The sequence below is a fragment of the Mastigoproctus giganteus genome, chromosome 7 (assembly GCF_048544385.1).
Source record: "Mastigoproctus giganteus isolate SK-2022 chromosome 7, ASM4854438v1, whole genome shotgun sequence".
Classification (NCBI taxonomy): Eukaryota; Metazoa; Arthropoda; class Arachnida; order Uropygi; family Thelyphonidae; genus Mastigoproctus; species Mastigoproctus giganteus.
In genome coordinates, this window is record NC_143581.1 from 130,171,547 (window position 1) to 130,190,870 (window position 19,324).

General features: G+C 38.3%; 1 protein-coding gene across 1 annotated transcript in view; it reads left to right on the plus strand.

Moving 5' to 3' along the window:
• Positions 1–17,664, plus strand: part of mre11 (double strand break repair nuclease mre11) — a 70,544-nt gene extending 52,880 nt beyond the window's left edge. Inside the window, exon 4 of the mRNA XM_090378430.1 lies at positions 16,736–17,664. Coding sequence (XP_090234556.1) covers positions 16,736–17,664 — 929 coding nt within the window. The remainder of the gene's footprint in view (positions 1–16,735) is intronic.
• The last annotated feature ends 1,660 nt before the right edge of the window (positions 17,665–19,324 follow it).

Sequence of the window (19,324 nt, forward strand, 5' to 3'; positions counted from 1 at the left end):
TCTCCCCGTTCATACAATTCACCTCTGAGGTAGAGGAAGGAGGGGTTTTGCCGTTCCTGGATGTGCTGATTTGTAGAGAAGGCCAGCATTTGAAAACAAAAGTATTTAGAAAATCTATGTGCAGGGGCCAATATTCACACTACAACTCAGCGCAGACTAATTATCACAGGAACAGTGTAGTAAGAGCATTAGTGGATAGGGCAAAATCCCATTGTAGTACCTCAGAGGATAGAAACTTGGAGTATGAACGTGTTACGGCGGATCTTTTGAAGTGTGGCTACCCCCGGAGGATCATAGAGAAATATATTAGTGGAGGGCAGAGTAGAAGTGAGTCCTTCACGCCAATAGCCACCGCATACATTCCCTACTATCCGAGTTTATCCGAGCATTTAGCTCGCGTATTAAGGAATTACCAGACACGTTGTGTGCAGCTCCCAGGCAGGAAGCTGCACACAATCGTGTCACAGGTGAAGGACCCTGTCTTAAATGAAAATATAAGTGGAGGTCGTATACAGTATTAAATGCCCGGAATGTGGGGAGTGTTATGTGGGAGAAACAAAACGGCGTCTCAAAGATCGTCTGGGGGAGCACACAAATGCGATAAGAAATGCAGACTATGGAAAATCCGCCGTAGCTGAACATTTCTGGGAGAAGCAACATCAAATCTCCCCAGATGAAGCGGTCATCACTGATCGGGCGCATAGATTTTAGGACCGCAAGTGGCTCGAGAGCTTGTGAATTAGTTCTACTGAGAAAAATATAAATAGAGATAGGGGCACACGTAATCATCCCCTCTTTGAGGCGGTAATCCTTGGAGGGGATGAACGTTTTTGCCTGAAACGCTCCCGAGCCACTTCCGGTTCTGACGGGAACAGTACGCGTTCACGTGAGATGCACCGTGAACCTGCTGGTATTTAATGATGCACCGCAAAAACAGAAATTGCACTGTTGAGAAAGAAGGCAGAAGCCTTTGAAAGCTTCAGTTAGTATTTTAGCGCTTTTAACCTGTATATTTTATTGCATTTTAAATTCGGTATTTTATTATTATCCTGTATATATCACAGTTGTTTTATTTTAAAATTACTATCAGTAATATTTTGTTTATTAATAATTTATTGTAAATATTAAATATTTTAAAAATTTGGGTTTTTTCGTCTTTAGTTTTATTCCATGGTTGGTGGAAAACACTAAAAATCATAGTATGAGTATACCCAACCCCAGAGGCCTATTTGAAGAACTATATGATATCAGAATTATTTTTTGCATCCAGTTCCTTTGTAACCACATCATAATATACTATCAAATTTGTCAGACAAGACTTTCTCTTAACAAACCCATGCTGTGTCTGAATTATTGCTGCAGTCTTGGCTAGATGATCCTGCAATGCATCTTTAACCAGTGACCCCATTATTTTACCCAGAACAGAAGTTAAACTAACTGGTCTGTAATTACTCGTGTCGCCCTTCGATCCCCCCTTTGTGAATTGGGGATACACGGCCTCCGTAGCCGAGTGGGCAGGAGCGGGAGTGCAGTAGCACACGCTCTTTGAGTAGACCGGGGTTCAAGCCCCTGACTGCTGAATACGGTCGATCTGCCAACCCGCACTGGACCAGCGTGGCAGATTATGGTCCATTTTCCCTCAGCATGAATTGTTGAGGAGGCTTCCACCCTGCAGTGGGTTGATAATGGCTGCACTTTATTTTATTTATTTATTGCACATGTCCGGTCCGTGGGAACCTCCCTGAGTCCAAGGATGCTCTCATAATTATGGCTAAGAGTTTGCTTAGTTGCTTCCCCCCCTTTAATATAACTGGATAGATCCCATCCACTCCAGATGCTTTCCTTATGTTTAACTTTAACAATTTCTCCTCCTCTTTGTTCTCAGTTATTACAAAATCATTAAGTATCCTGCTACAATTTGATAACCTTCTGCCATTTTCAAACCTTAATAATTCCTCATGTGGAATGTAGATGCAAAATACTCATTCAGTTTGTTCGTGATTTTTTTTTTTTTTTTTTGGCTGATGCTGCATGCACTTGCTTTCTTGCATCACATGCCACTACTACTACTGCTTTCAAATTCAATCCCTAATTCGTGGCTTTTTTTTCAACAGTGACCTCTACTTGTTAAATGTATTTGTGTGCGCGCGATGTGAGGAGTGTGAGGAAATCGGGTGCCAACTCAGTATTGTTATGGGCTTATATAAGAGCTTGAAGGACAGGGTGGATGCCCTCAAAGGATTTAAATTGTGGGGCCCATCAAGCTCTCAGCTGCCTACATCATTGCCAGAGCTGGCACTTGAACATCACGCAACACAGGGGCAACCCCCAAGGCAGGATGTGCTGGTCCCAAAGGAACTAGTTGTTTAGGTGACTCTATTGTCAGGGAAATGGGGAACATATTGTGCAAAAAGGATAGATGGAACAGGACCAGGGTATATCTGCCGGGGCAAAGGTTGATGACTTTGTAGAGCAGATATCATCTTTTAAGGGCACAAAGGGTGATATTGTTGCACATGTTGGCACTAATAATATTAAGAGTAGGAGACCAGTGGAATTATTTAACAAATACAAGTCAATGCTGAAAAAAAGCCGTGAGTTACGGTTGAATTTGAAAGTGTCTGCGATTCTGCCCAGACACGATCGGAGGGAGTATATGATGAGAGCCTTGTCAATCAATTCGGCCCTGGAGAGACTGTGCGAGGCTCAAGGGGTAGAATTTTTCTCAGTCTGGTCTGTGCTTGTTAACAGGAGAGACTGCTTCTACATGGATGGGATACACTTAAATAATAAGGGTGCAAGAATATTTGCTGATGCTATCAAGGCAGAGTTTTGTGGGTTGGAAAACTGCTAGCTTGGGGGAATACATGAACTAATAGATTAACGGTAGCTGCTGCTGGCAGATGTGAAAGTGATTCTTGCACTGCTTCTATTGAAATGCAATTGAGCAGCAGCCTGGAAAGCAAGGCAATGGGGGTTTCCAAGACTGCTGGGAGTCATAGTGGAACAAGTAAATATATGGGCTGTGTTAGGGAAGCTAAGAGTAGAAACAGGTGCATGTATACTTGCATGTACACCACTGCTAGGAGTATAGTTAATAAATTCGATGAGCTTGAAGTGCTAGTGAAGATATCAAAGGCAGATATTGTTGGGATATCAGAGACGTGGTGTCACACATACATAAGCAGTGCAGAATTAGAATTTGGTGAGTACAATGTGTACAGAAAGGATCGACAGGACAGGAAGGGAGGAGGGGTTATGCTGTTAGTTAAAAAACACATAAAATCTAATGAAGTGCATCCAATTGATGTTCGGCCCTGGGTGTCAAGCGTTTCTGTGGCCAAGTGATTATTGTGCATATATCGAGTGTTTTTTTCGTCCCAGCGACTGAGTTTTCCTTTGTTTTCTCTTGCACTTATTAACATTTTCTGTTAAGTAGCTCTAATTTCTTATAAGAAATAAGAAGAGAGCCCAGAAGAAGGAAAGCACCTTTTTCTTTAATTTAGATAGACTTACTAACTGTACTAACTCTACGCTTGTGCCACAAAGCGGCACTGTACCTGCCTCCCTGTGGCTTGGCCAGTAACCTGGGTGGTAGGGAGAAACCCCCAGGGCAAAAAGGAGGCATTATGGATAAAAATAATAATCCGTTGTTAGAGCCTTCGAGGTCCAGAACAGACACCAACATTAACCATGACTCCAATCACAATTTAGGAAATGATCATCCAAAGAGACAGAAGACTATCAGATGGAGCAACCCTGCCCGTCATTTTTAATTTTCCACTCTCTTACTATTCAGCCAATGAGCAGACTGTCTCCCTTTGTAATATAAAAACATCTTGAAGGTATTGCAGGATCTCCTAAGACTGTCAAGAGATTGCAATTGGGAGACCTACTAGTGGAAACTACGAACCACAAGCATTCGTAGAAACTTTTACAGTTAACAAACGTTTCTGGCATTCCAGTAAAAATATCTCCTCATGCAACCCTAAATTCATCTAAAGGTGTCATATCCAGTTGGGACCTGTTACAGAGGAAGAAATAACCCAAGAGCTGCAGGGACAAAATGTAATTCAAGCCAAATGTATAATGACTAAAAAAGAAAATCAACTTATGCTTACCAGAAACATTATTCTCATGTTCAATACGCCAAACTTACCCTCCTCTGTAAAAGCAGGTTATTTACTTTGCTGTATCTGCCCATACATTCCCAATTCTTTAAGATTTTATAAATGTCAAAAGTATGGCCACTTACAAACTGTATGCAGAGGTGTTCCTGTCTGCCCCAACTGTGGTTCCTCAGATCACATACAAAGTGACTGTACGACTACAAAAATGACCTGTCCAAATTGCAAAGGTGATCATCCTGCCTATTCCAGAACTTGTGAAAAATGGAAAACTGAGAAAAAAAGTAGTTGAAGCAAGAAGACTAGTTGCACCTACTATGACAAAAATATTTCTTATGCTAAGCAGTTAAAAAATACCAAACAGTCTCTACTCAAACTGATGTCACAGTTCCTACTAATAAATCAATTTCTGATTGGGCTAGAACTGTCCTCTCTGAGGAACAACCAAATGTACGTAAACAACAACCCAAACTCTCAGGCCAAGCAAATAATACTCCTCTAACAGTGCCAGCGGAATCTCCTCCTTCAATGGCACCTACGTAGCCAGGTGGGAAGGAGCAGCAGTGTGTAGCACATGCTTCTTGATTAGACCGGGGTTCGAGCTCGTCACCACCAAATATGGAGGATGCGGAAAGATGAGGGAATGACCACCACATATTCCCGGAGCAATATGGCCTTAGTTGCTAATGCTCCTAAAAACCAAATAACAACAACGTCCTCCTCCAGTGAGTGCTACCGCACCACGTATTACAAATTCAAATATAATGAAAAATATTCAAGACACAACCATGGACACAGATTGCACATCTGCACAGGAAGATCCAATTTTAGAAATTCATGCCGAAGAAGAAGAAATGGACACTGGTCAGCCAGTTTTCCTAAAAAAAGACAAACAAAAATTGGAACTTCATAAGCCAGTCACCTTCAAAAAGCAGTCAGATACAGCTCCAACAATTAAACACAAATAATGGCCTTCATTGTACAATGGAACTGCAGAGGCTTTTGTTGCAACACAGATGATATCCATGATTTAATTAATCGGTATTGTCCAATTGCTCTTTGTCTTCAAGAAACTTACTTAACCTCACAAATTTCTCCTTCGATAAAGAACTATTGCCTTTATCAAAGAGATCGCAATACAGCTAATGCTGCTCACGGTGGTGTAGGAATCCTAATAAATTCAAAGATCCCAACTAAGCGTATCCCACTTCAAACTGAAATAGAAGCTGTTGCTGTTCGCATAACTCTCCATATTGCAATAACACTAGTCTCAATCTACTTACAGCCAAACCATACTTATTGTTTAAAAGAACTTGAAGACCTCTTCATACAGATACCTCCACCTTTCTGTATATTAGGGGACTTTAATGGGCAGATACACGGGGTCGACTCATTGAAAGCCTTTTAGACACACTGAACCTCGCCATACTGAATACTGGCACGCACACTCACATTCAGCTCCCAACTGAACATACTTCAGCAATAGATCTCTCCATTTGTTCTCCAGTACTGGTCTCGACCATAGAGTGGTTTGTTATAAATGACCCTATGGGCAGTGATCACTTCCCAATCATATGCAAGTTATTGATAGCACAGGCTCCTTTAACTAAACATTTAGTTAAATTTTAGTCATCAATCTCTTTTGACGAGGAAAAAATTCGTCTCCAGCCTATTGATGATGTGACAGATTACATCACATCACATCTCTTAAATGTGGCCAAAGACACAATACCATTATCAAATCCCCCGGACCGAAAGCATTATAACTACTGGTGGAATGAGGAATGCACAAAAGCAAAAAAGGCAAAAAATAAAGCCTGGAATTTGTTTCGGCAATATCCAATCACAGCCAATCTGATAAATTATAAGAAATTAAAGGCAAAAGCAAGTTTCATACAAAAACAAGCCAAAAAAAGAATCCTGGACCCGTTTTGTATCAACAGTTAACAGAAACATTGACAGCAAATTAATTTGGAAAAAAATTAGACAACTTTCTGTTAAGTTTCCGACCATACCTGCTTCAGTCCTCTCCTTGAATGGGCGAGATTTATCTAGTCTCTCAGATATAGCTAATGCTTTGGGCAAACCGTTTGCAGAAATCTCAGCAACATCAGCTTATACTACATCTTTCCAGCATTCTATGAACTTCCAAACTGCCTTCATTCTACAATATAACAAACCTCTACAATATTCTGAACTTTTGCATGCCATTAAAACAGCTCATAATGGTGCCGCCAGACCAGATGGGATCTATTATGTCATGCTGCAACATCTTGATGACAAAGTTTTGCGCCTCCTCCTGATCTTTTACAACTGTATTTTTTTATAGAAAATGTTTATCCAGCTTCTTGGCACCACTCTATTGTTTTGGCATTCCTGAAGCCTGGAAAAGATCCATCCAACCCCCATAGCTATAGACCAATATCTCTGTCAAGCTGCCTCAGCAAAATCCTTGAAAAAATTGTCCACAGTAGATTCGTCTGAATCATTGAGTCACAACATCTAATGAGCCATAGTCAACATGGCTTTCAACAAAACAGGTCACGCTTGGATCTCATGATTAAGGCTGAATTTGCCACTCGCAATGCCTTCGTGAAACACGAACATCTAGTAATGGTTTCTATAGATATAGAGGTGTTTGACACCACCCGGCAGCATGGCATACTTAAATGACCTTTATTCTCTCTGTCTATGGGGCAACCTTCCCATATTTGTTCAAAACTTTCTACACACCAGATCGTTTCAAGTAAGATATCAAAATGACCCTTCTACAACTTTCATTCAGGAAGAAGGTGTTCCACAGGGATCAGTGCTGAGTGCCACCCTTTTTGCTCTTAGAATCGATTCCATTAAACAGCTTCCAAACACAGTTGAGACGTACCTTTATGCGGATTTCCTTTCCATCTCCTGCCATTCCCAAAATATACCAAATTCAAACATGAGATCTATTGAAAGGTAGCTTCAGATATCACTGAATAAAATTCAACAATGGGCCAGCCTTCACTGCTATCGATTCTCACAACAGAAAACAGTTGCTATCCATTTTTGTAGACAACGCAAACTTCATCTGGATCCTGAACTTCAAATTTCTAATGTCTCCATCCCAGTCACTACTAACATCAGATTTCTAGGATTAATCCTTGACAACAAATTAAATTTCTTAGACCATATTAAAAATGTACATAAAGCACTGCTACTGAAGTATGTTGGCAAAATACAAAGTTGTGCCTCGCATCTAATTCAGTCATACCTATTCAATCCATTAGAAAACCTCTACAGAAATAAGCCTAATATAGTAAAACCAGCTGGTCTTCGCCTTCTTGAACTGATGCAGGCTTGGAATGTTTCCATTCATTCTGTACAACAGGTAGTAACGTGCACTCAACCACCGTGGACTTGTACTCCTCTACCCACCTGTGACACTTACCTTTGCCAGTGGGGAAAAAATATTCTTCAAGCATCAAATGTGAAGCAACTTCATGCAGTTCACACTTGCAGATATTTTAATTTTTCTCCACTTTATACAGATGGGTCTAAATCTAACTCAAATGTTGGAGCAGCAGCAGTGTTTCTAAATACCACTATTTCAGCATCCCTTCCACCTGAATACAGTATCTTTTCAGCAGAATTATATGCAACTAAACTAGCCTTAGAAAATCTCTGTTCTGACTGTTCATTAAAATTTGTTATTTACACTGATTCCCTCAGCTCAATTATGGCATTATGTAACTCCTCAGATAAAGCTCATCCTGTTCTAAATGAAATTAAAAGATTATAACTGCAAATTGAACAGTGCCACCAACTTATCACCTTCTTCTGGATTTTGGCACACTCCAGAATTTCTGGTAATGAACTGGCTGATAAAGCTGCAAAAAATCCAACTACCTTAGATTTAACCAATATCCCTGTTCCAGAATCAGACTATCCACAAATCATTCATGCTGCATGCCTAATAGAATGGACAGCACTCTGGCACTCTCAAACAAAAAAATAAATTTTTTCAATTTAAACAGGATCCTAAAATTTGGCATTCTAATGTCCGTACATCAAGACAAGAAGAAGTACTCCTTTCTAGAGCAAGAATAGGCTGTACACATTTGACTCACCTTCATTTACTCACAGGAGATGATTCACCACAGTGTCCAGATTGTTCTATCAATTGGATGGTTAAACACATTCTCATGAACTATAAACAAGACAGAAATACAACCCTACTATCATTGCTTAACCTTTGGAAACCAGTAACTCTAGAGAATGTTATTGGTGACAGTGCAAATATTCCTGAATTTTTTTTAACTTTCTGAAGAAAATTGGAGTTTTTAATCATTTCTGATTTCAGCCTTTCCTGACGTTACAAAAATTTCTCATTAGTAAATTAATAAGAGGAGTTTACCTCAATATAGTACGTGGAACACTTCCGTATGATACCCTCCAGAAATTAAAACGGAAAAAACGAAAAAATCGACAACTTACCGGTCCATTAAAGTAAAATATAAATAATTAAAGTTACACCGGTTACCACAAACACCGGTATGCTTCTACATTATAATAGCTACCACCCGTTCACCTACAAAAGATCGATTATCTTTAATCAATTTCTAAATGCCTATAAATATTCAACGACGGATTCTGCTTTGGACTCAGAAATACAAATATTAACTAGCAGATTCTTGAACAGGGGTTATCCCATTAACACAATAAATCGAATTAGGGTACAAGCTAAGGATAGGATACAAAATACTGCACCAATCAACAATAGTAATATCAAAAAATACTTTATTTCTGTCCCATACGTTGAACAGTGGCACAAACAGCTTAACAGATTCTTTAAAGATACCGAATTTAAAATTATAGCTAGGCATATACGGAAGTTACACACTATACTGAACAATCGCTCGGTTCTTTCCGCGTTCGCAACACAAATTAATGATCTAGTATACAACATTTCTTGCGGTGATTGCGACTCGTCTTATCAGGGTTCGACGCGGTTTTCTCTTAATATTCGTGTAAATCAACACGAAGCCTCAGTTCGTGCTTCTCGTTCAGCAGCGTCAGAATTAGCCTTTCATGCCATTAACGAAAAACATACTTTTTTATTTAACGAGGCCAAAATACTTAACGTTCAACGTAATTATACGCGACTATTAATTGCAGAAACCATTGAAATTAAATTACACGAGAATTCTGTTAATGTTCGGCGGCCATATTTGATCTCCGATGCGTGGACCTTTACGCGCATGCGCGAAGACACATAATCACTATTTAAGTTGCAGGTTTAGCCTGATTCGGTGATTTTCATTCCTGTGATCACGACAGTCGGTCGAAAAGCATTGTCAGCTTCAGGAAGGAAGATCGTTTTGAATATTTTCGTTATTCTTTTAATTGCGTTAATTTTAATTTTAATTGTTTTGAATTGATTTTGAATTGTGTTAAATTGATTATTTAATTATTTATATTTTACTTTAATTATTTATATTTTACTTTAATGGACCGGTAAGTTGTCGATTTTTTCGTTTTTTCCGTTTTAATTTCTGGAGGGTATCATACGGAAGTGTTCCACATACTATATTGAGGTAAACTCCTCTTATTAATTTACTAATATTATTATCAACGTAGAACATATTGAGTATTACAGCTCTGATTCATACTATCTAAAAAATTTCTCATATAATGTTAAAATAAATGAATAGGCGCATTATAGCCAAAGCAGCTTATGCGCCATCAAACCCCCACAACAACAACAACAACTAATTGATGTTGGTGGAAAATGCAATGTTGAATCTGTTTGGGGTGACATAAGCACTGGGAAAGGAAAAATGAAAATGGGTGTGTGTTAAAGGCCCAATGAATCTGTTGAGTATAATGAGCAATTGTGCAGAGAAATAGAGTGGGCCAGTAAATCAGTGTGTCTTATAATGGGGGATTTTAATTTCCCAGAGATTGACTGGAATTTGTTGGTTGTTCACTCACCCACTAGCAAGGCTTTTGTGGATTTATTGGATGATTGTTTTCTACAGCAGCATATTCGGGAGGCAACTAGAGGGAGTAATACTCTTGATCTGATTATCAGTAGTGATTCTTCATGCATTAAGAATCTGCAGATAAAGGAACCACTAGGTGGCAGTGATCACAGTGTGCTGAAGTGGGATTTACTCAAAGAGGTAACTACCATCAGTGGTAAAGGGAACGGTTTTTGCTTTCGTAAACGTGACTACGGTGGTCTGAGACAGTATTTAAATTCTATACGGTGGGACTAACTGAAGATGTTACCAACAGCAAATTCAAAATGGGAAGCATTCAAAGAATTAATCTTGGAAGCTACTAGGCTGTTCATACCAACTAAGAAATATTGTTCAAGATTTAGGCCTAAATGGATGTCACATGAATTAATTAGACATGTGACAGAGAAGAAAAATGCATGGGATACATATAAAATAACAGGTGACACAGAAGCCTATGATAGATATAAGCTAGTCTGTAACCAAGTCACAAAGGAGGATAGGCAGGCGAAGGCAGATTACGAGAAATCTTTGGCAAAGGATGCAAAGAAAAACAGCAAAGAGTTCTTTACTTATGTAAACTCTAGAAAAAATTGGATGAATGAGATTGATCCACTTGATATTGATAGTTCATCTGTTGATGATCCTGCTTACAAGATTATCTACATTCTCACGTGACGAGTTATTCAGGGAAGGGAGTGCCAGAGGTGTATTAAACTCTGGCAGTAATCTAGATAATCTTTTAATAATTAAGAGTAAAGTGGAGGAGAAATTGTTGAAAATAAATATAAGAAAGGATCCTGTGGTGGATGTAATCTATCCAGTTATATTAAAGGAGGGAGCAAAGGAAGTAAGCAAACCCTTGGCCATAATTATGAGAACTTCCCTGGACTCAGGGTTGCTACCCATGGACTAGAGATGTGCAAATGTGACTCCAATCCACAAAGGAGGATCAAAGGGAGACAGATAATTACAGACCTGTTGGTTTAACTTCTGTTCCAGGGAAATTAATGGAGGCGCTGGTTAAAGAAGCATTGCAGATCATCTAGACAAGAGTTCAGTTATAGCTCGGAAACAGCATGGGTTTGTTAAGGGGAAGTCTTGTGTGACCAATTTGATTGGATACTATGATGTTGTCACAAAGGAACTGGATGCAAAGAATAACTTTGATATCATATATTTGGATCTTAGAAAGGCCTTTGATACTGTTGCACATGGAAAACTGCTGCACAAATTGGAGCAGTGTGGCATTGGAGGCAAATTGCTGCTATGGATAAAGGAATGGTTGAGTGGGAGAAGACAGTGTGGTAATCAATGGACACCCCTCTTCATGGACTAATGTTATTAGTGGAGTCTGGGGACCTCATTTTAAGAAGGATGTAGAGCAGCTGGAACGAATACAGAGAAGGGCAACAAGATTAGTGAATAGAACAGAGGGTTGCTCTTACAAAGAAAGGCTTAAGTATTGCAAATTACAGTGTCTGGAGACTAGGCACTTGCGAGGTGATCTGATTGAGGTGTATCAAGCCTTAAATGGATTGAGCATGCTCAGTGCATAATCATCTGAGGGCATAAATTCAAATTGAGGAAAGATGGTTGTAGGATAGATGTGTGGAAGTTTGCCTTTAGCCAGAGGGTGATTGATTGCTGGAACAAACTTCCATCTGTTGTTGTAGAAGTTGATAGCTTAAATAGATTCAAGGCAGAACTTGACAAACATTTGGAGTGAGTGGATGGGTGAAATAAGGGGATTTTTTTTTTTTTTTTCTGATGCTATATTGTGAATTTGCTAACGCAAATTCTGCTGTTCTCCTACTCTTAATATCATTAATGCCAATGTGTACAACAATATTGCCTTTTTGTGCCTTTAAAAGATGATATCTGCTCTACAGCATCATCAACTTTTGTCCCTGGCAGACATATCCTGATCTTGTTCCACTCTATCCTTTTTACACAATATGTTCCCCATTTTCCTGACAATAGAGTCACCGACAACTAATAGTTCCTGTGGGGCCAGCGCATTCTGCCTTGGTGGTTGCTGCTGTGTTACGTGATGATCAAGTGCAAGCTCTGGCCTTCATGTCGGCAGCTGAGAGCTTGATGGGCCCCTCAATTTAGATCCTTCGAGGGCATTCACCCTGTCCTTCAAGCTCTCATATAGGCCCATAACATCGCTGAGTTGTCACCCGATTTCCTCACACTCCTTACATCGCGCACACACAAAAACATTCCCCTTAGCAATATCATATCCCGTACCTGATTGCTCCACAGACATTCAACAAGCAGTGCATTTTAAGAGGTTGTGATTCAGAGGGCAACTGCCCCCCCCCTCAGTTCTACCCTTATCCACAGCAGTCCCATTAGCTTGATCCTTTTGCTTTGTTGCTCTGGTCTGAGTCATGATTTCGATTCAATTTCAGTACAAAATTATAACCCTAAACTTTCCCAATGCAGTTATAACACTATATTTGCTTTCTTCTTTTAGTATCGATTATTATCTCAGAGTTTCGTTATATAACTTCCGTATCAAGTTATGTATTAATTAATAATGTTACGTTAGTAAATCTAAGTTGTTATATGTATTTAGTTAAAAAGTACAATTTAATTGACAATGAAGTTTAACAAGATTAATAAATTTTACTGATTATTCGATAATATTATACACTGTACTATACTAAGCTAACCCTATCTAGCATGGGATATAACGTATCGCATAACAATGGCGGCAAGTTACGAACTGTAAATCTACGGACACTAAGTATTAATTATCTTTCAAAATCTCGCTATCTAAATTCCGAATAAACTAAGTTAAACTAGGTCTATAAGCTATAGAAAAAAAATTAGTATAACAATTAAGTCAATAAAGCGGATAAATATAGCTAAAACCTTGTGTTCGCCGGAGCTGCAAAACTTGTAAAACATGTGGATTGGATACCCTTACGAATACTAAGTCTCTATCGAAGTTAAAAATTAATCTAAGTATCGTAACTAGGAATATAAAGCTACTCTAGAAAACAAATTAATATGCCAATTTAAGTTAATAAAACAGAAAAAATTTTAAAAAAACTTCTCTATTAGCCGGAGCCGTAAAAACTACATAAGTAAAGAACTCTTTGCTGTTTTTCTTTGCATCCTTTGCCAAGGATTTCTCATAATCTGCCTTCTCCTGCCTAACCTCCTTTGTGACTTCATTACAGACTAGTTTATATCTTCTATAGGCTTCTGTGTCACCTGATACTTTTATATGCATCCCATAAATTTTTCTTCTCTGCCATGAGCCTCATTAGTTCAGGCCTTAACCCTGAACACTAATTCTTAGTTGGAATGAAAAGCCTAGTAGCCTCCAAAATTAAGTCCCTGAAAGCTTCCCATTTAGAATTCACCATTGGTAACATCACCAGTTGATCCCACTGTATAGAATTTAAAAACTGTCTGAGACCCCTGTAGTCAACTTTACGAAAGCAATAGCCCTTCCCTTTAGCCTTGATGGTAGTTACATCTTTAAGTAATTTCCACATCAATACATTGTGATCACTGTCACCCATTAGTTCCTTTATCTGCATATTCTTAATGCATGAATAATCACTGCTGATAATCAGATCAAGAGTATTACTCCCTCTGGTAAGGTGCCTCCATAGCCAGGTGGGAAGGAGCAGCAGTGCGTAGCACACACACTTCTTGATTAGACCGGGGTTCGGGCCCGTCACCACCAAATACGGAGGATGCGGAAAGGTCAGGGAATGACCACCGCATATCCCGGAGCAATATGGCCTTAGTTGCTAATGCTCCTAAAACCAAAATAACAACAATAACAACTCCCTCTGGTTGCCTCTCAAACATGTTTCCGTAGAAAACAGTCATCCAATAAATCCACAAAAGTCTTGCTAGTGTGCGAGTGACCAACTGACAAGTTCCAGTCGATATCTGGAAGTTTAAAATCCCTCATTATAAGACTTTCTGATTTACTGGCCCACTTATTTTTCTCTGTACAACTACTCAATATACTCATCGGATTCATTAGGCCTGTAACACACACCTACTCTCATTTTTCCTTTCCCAATGCTTATGTCACACCAAACAGACTCAACATTGCATTGTCAATCGACGTCAATTGGATGCACTTTCTTAGATTTTGTGTGTCTTAACTAACAGCATAACCTCTCCTCCCTTCCTACCCTGTCTATCTTTTCTGTACACATTGTACTCCCCAAATTCCAATTCTGCACTGCTTATGTCTGTGAGACACCACATCTCTGATATCCCAATAATATCTGCCTTTTGATTGACTAGCACTTCAAGCTCATCAAATTTATTAAATATACTCCTAGCATTGGTGTACATGCAAGTATACATGCACCTGTTTCTACTCTTAGTAACCCTAATGCAGCCCATGTATTTATTTGTTCCACTATGACTCCCAGCATTCCTGGAAATCTCCATTGCCTTTCTTTCCAGACTGCTGTTCATTCTAATAGAAGCAGTGCAACAATCTCTTTTACTTCTGTCTGTGGCCACTGTTAACCTTTTAGTCTGTGTATCCCCCTGCTTCAAGCTAGCAGTTTTAATAGTTTTAATATCAGTTACAATTCTTCATGCCACACATGAACTGAACATAGGCAAGTAAAGAAATGCACATGTATCAGAAAAATATGGAGGGGCTTTTTTTTTTTTTTTTTTTTTTTAATCAAAGTTCCATATAGAATCTGAATGAACAAATTTGTTACATATTAACCTGTTGGAGGCCACAATTTTTATTATTAAAAATCTGTTAAAATGTCTGAGATTTTTAATAATAAAAATGTAGAAAAAGAATTACTTGAAAGAACAGTGTGGTTACTTTTGAATGTTAAAATGACTAACAGATTGTGTAGACCATTTTGACCCATTGGACTGTCAATGTGTTAATGAATTCGCTTTTGCTTGAAAATGAGAATATGGGGAAGAAACAGAAACACAGTACCTTGTTAAGTTAATCTAACCTTTGAAAAATAATTCATAACTTGTTTTTCATCTGCATTGCTTAACAAAATGGCTATGAGGAAAATTTTTCATTGAACCAGCTTGCAATGTTAATCCTAATTAACTATAAAGACTTTATTTACTCTATGTGAAAAATGCAGCTTTGTTTCCTTTCCAGTTTTGGTCACTGGAAAGGAAACATATGTTCTGAGCAGTGCAGACGGGCTGCAAGAGTAGCTCATGGTGTCTTGTCAATGATATACAGGAATTTTTCTAGCAGGGATAAGGAGGTGATTATTCCCTTGTATAAGGCAATGGTCAGGCCACACCTTGAGTACTGTATACAGGCCTGGAGGCCTCATTTCAAGAAGGATGTAGAACTGCTGGAACGAGTATAGAGAAGGGCAACAAGATTAGTGAATGGAACAAAGGGTTGCTCTTGCAAAGAAAGGCTTAAGTTTTGCAAATTACAGTGTCTGGAGACTAGGCACCGGCGAGGTGATCTGATTGAGGTGTATAAAGCCTTGAATGGTTTGAGCATGCTCGATGCCAATGGGATTCTTCCTCTTGCTCAGAATAATCACCTGAGTGGGCATAAATTCAAATTGAGGAAAGACAGATGTAGATAGATATGCGGAAATTTGTCTTTAGCCAGCGGGTAGTTGGTTGGTAGAACAGACTTCCATCCCTTGTTGTGGAAGTTAGCCTAAATAAATTTAAGGCTCAGCTGGAAGGTATTTCGAACAAACGGAGGGGTGAAATGGGAGTGGGGTTTTTTTTTGGCTGATGCTGCATAAGCTTGCTTTCTTGCATCAAGGCGCCTCTGTAGCCAGGTGGGAAGGAGCAGCAGTGCATAGCACCAGCTTCTTGATTACACTGGGGTTCAAGCCCATCACCACCAAATACGGAGGATGTGGAAAGGTCAGGGATTGACCACCACATATTCTCGGAGCAATATGGCCTTAGTTGCTAATGCTCCTAAAAACCAAAACAACACAGCTTTCTTGCATCATATGCTTCTACTAATGCTAATTCTAAATTCTTCCTTTTGCTCAGATTACTCACCCGAGGGAACATAAATTCAAATTGAGGAAAGAAAATTGTGGAATAGAGGTGCAGAAGTTTGCCTTTAGTCAAGTGGGTGGTTGATAGTTTTAACTTTCATCTGTCATAGCGGAGGTCAAAAACTTAAATAAGTTCAAGGCAGAACTAGACAAGCATTTGGAGTGAATGTGGGTGAAATTGTGAGTTTTTTTTTTTTTTTTTGGCTGATGCTATAGAAGCTTGCTTTCTTGCATTATATGCCTTTGCTGATGCTAATTTTTAAACCATTATAATATTCTCGCTTAATTACCTTTACCAGTATGACACGACCAGCACTACCACAGTCACAGGAGTTTACAATTAATCATTTTGACAACAAAACTACTCATCTAAATGAGCATATAAATGAAAGGGAGAAAAATGCTGTTAAACTTGTTAGATATTCAGAGGTGGGTGGTGAAATAAAAGAATGCATGCAAAAATAAAACAAGGAATTAGTTTTTTTTTTTTTATCTTTTAGTATTTTTTAAATATCACTTGTATGGATTAATGTGCTTTTGTATAACACTCTTAATATGAAATAATAATTATTGTGTATTTCTACAGGTAATCCTAAACAGCCTGACAAACCATTAATTCGCCTTCGTGTGGAGCATACAGACCAGTTTGAAACCTTTAATGTACAGAGATTTGGTCAAGATTATGTTGATAAGGTAGCAAATCCAAAAGATATTGTTATATTTCAACGAAAGAGAAAAGACATTAGTAAAAATGGTGATAATTTAGATATAGATACATTATTAAATATTCTGAAAAGTGAAGGTCCAGACAAAAGTAAAGTAGAAGATTTAGTTAAGAGGTACTTTCAGAAAGCTGAACAAGATGATCGGTTAGCTCTTCTTTCTGAAACTGGAATGGGAATAGCCATTCACGAGTTTGTGGAAAAGGAAGTAAAAGAAGCTATAAATGATTTGGTGCTTCATCAGCTTAAGAGGGTACAGGGCTATTTGAAAGGTAAAAAAGTGGAGGATGAAGAAATTGATAATGCAATTGCAAGTTTTAAAGAAGAAAGACTAAAGAAATGTTCTGAAGAAGTTTCTGAAACACTTACTGCCCTTGAGGAGTCGAAGAAAAAATCTGCACAAAATGAAAATGATAGTGATGAAATCTTTATTGATAAAATATCGAATAACAATGCATCCTCTTTGGTAACAGGTAAAAAAGGAAGAAGACAGGGTAATACCGCTAGATCACATGCATCTATTAACAGTAATGAGAATGAACATTATAGAAGAGGACGAGGAGGACGGGGTAGGGCACGAGGTAGAGGAAGTAAGAATTCTGTTTCATCTGTCAAAAGCAATCTCTTTGATAGCTTTAAAAACTCATGTAGAAAGGATGCACATAATATTGCTTCTTCAGGTGATGAAATTGAACTTAGTGATGAACCCTCTTTAAGAAAAAAATGTAAATATAGTCCGAAGGATAAAAGAGGACTCACTTTTGATTCTGATTCTGATGAGCCATTTAGTTAAAACAACTTGGTTACTTAATTATGTTGTTTAAATGAATAAATGTTAGTTTCAATAATATTTTATTATTAGGGATATTTAAATTTCACTGTTTCATTTATTGATATTTTACAGAGTAGTTTTTTTTTCCCGAAAACAAAATATCAACAAACGTATAAACATGCTTAGTACCATGGGTGGATATAGGATTACAAAGTAAAAAGTAACCCTAGTAACCTTACAAAAGACTATATATAGTCTTTGCAAAAATCTTTGGGTGGAGTAGGTTATTTTAGGGAACAAGTAGAAAAGAAAGAAAGTTACTTTGAGTTAAGTTTCTTTTTCGTGTAGACACACTGGTGAATAAAGTTTAAGTGACAAAGAAGAAAACTTAATTTTTATTGAGTCTCTAAACTCACTGAGTAGAACAAATTTGGCTGATGGCGATAATGACTTGCATTAATTACAAATCTGAGAAATCTGTTCTCCAGCATTTTCAAGTTTTTGGAGGAAGGGGTGCAATGATACATTTTCATTAGGGTGTTAGAATATAAGTACAGTATTTACTAAACGTGGAAAAAAGAGAGTAAAGGTGTGTGGGGGAAGATGACTCATAAATATAAATCATCTACTATAAGACTTATAAACGGTTTGTGTGTCAGTTATCTGTATGTAAAAATACTCATGTGTTGCTGAGTTATTTATTACTGTTATTTTCAAGGTCACAGTCATTCTACCGAGTCAGCCATTTTCATGAGATAAAAGAACTACAGCAGTGCCACCTGCTTGTTCAGTGAGATTAGAAATTCAGTATAAATTGCTTAAAATTATTAAATTGCGACATCACCATTGTATAACAGCTACTACTTCTATATAGCTGCGTAAAGTTTGGTAGATTGGCAGCTTAAATCCCTAGCCCGGATAAATGGTGAGGGTTGACGTCAGGAAGGGCATCCGGTTGTAAAAACTATTCCAAAACAAAAGTTGATTGATGGAAAGTAGATGTGTCGGGGCTACCGAACAAAGGACGGTCCATTTAAAGAAGTTAGTTCAGCTAGAGATGAAGGAGTTGAAAAGTGTTAAAATAGGAACATGGAACATTGGGATGATGAATGGAAAGAGCAGAGAGATTGTGGATTTGATGCAAAGAAGAAGAGTGAAGATCCTATGCCTACAAGAGACTAGGTGGAGGGGAAATAAAACAAAAGAATTTAATAATGCCGACCCAATATGAACGTGGGAAGAAGGCGAGGACAAAGAAGAAGTGTGTCAGTTATCTCTGTGCATTTGAGGCCAGTTATGTGTGTTTTATTATTTCTTTATCTATTTATGTTTTTTTTTTTTTTTTTGTATAGTGGTTTTCTGACAGTTGGTCCCATGTGCCAAGCATTTCCGTGGCCAAGCAATTCTTGTGAGTTTAGAGCGTTTTTTTTTCTCTCCTGTGACTGAGTGTTTATTGTTTACTCTCTTAGTTATTAAACTTTTCTGTTAAAAAGCTCTATTTTCTCAAAAGCACTAAGAAGAATTTAATTAGTCTTACTAACAATACTAAGCAGTGCTGCTTGGACACCAAGCAGCACTGCTCCTGCCTTCTTGTGGAGGGGCTGGTAACCTGGGTTGTAAAGATAAACCCCCCAAGGCCAAAGGAGCCATCATGAATGCAAACAGTTGTCAACCTTTAGAG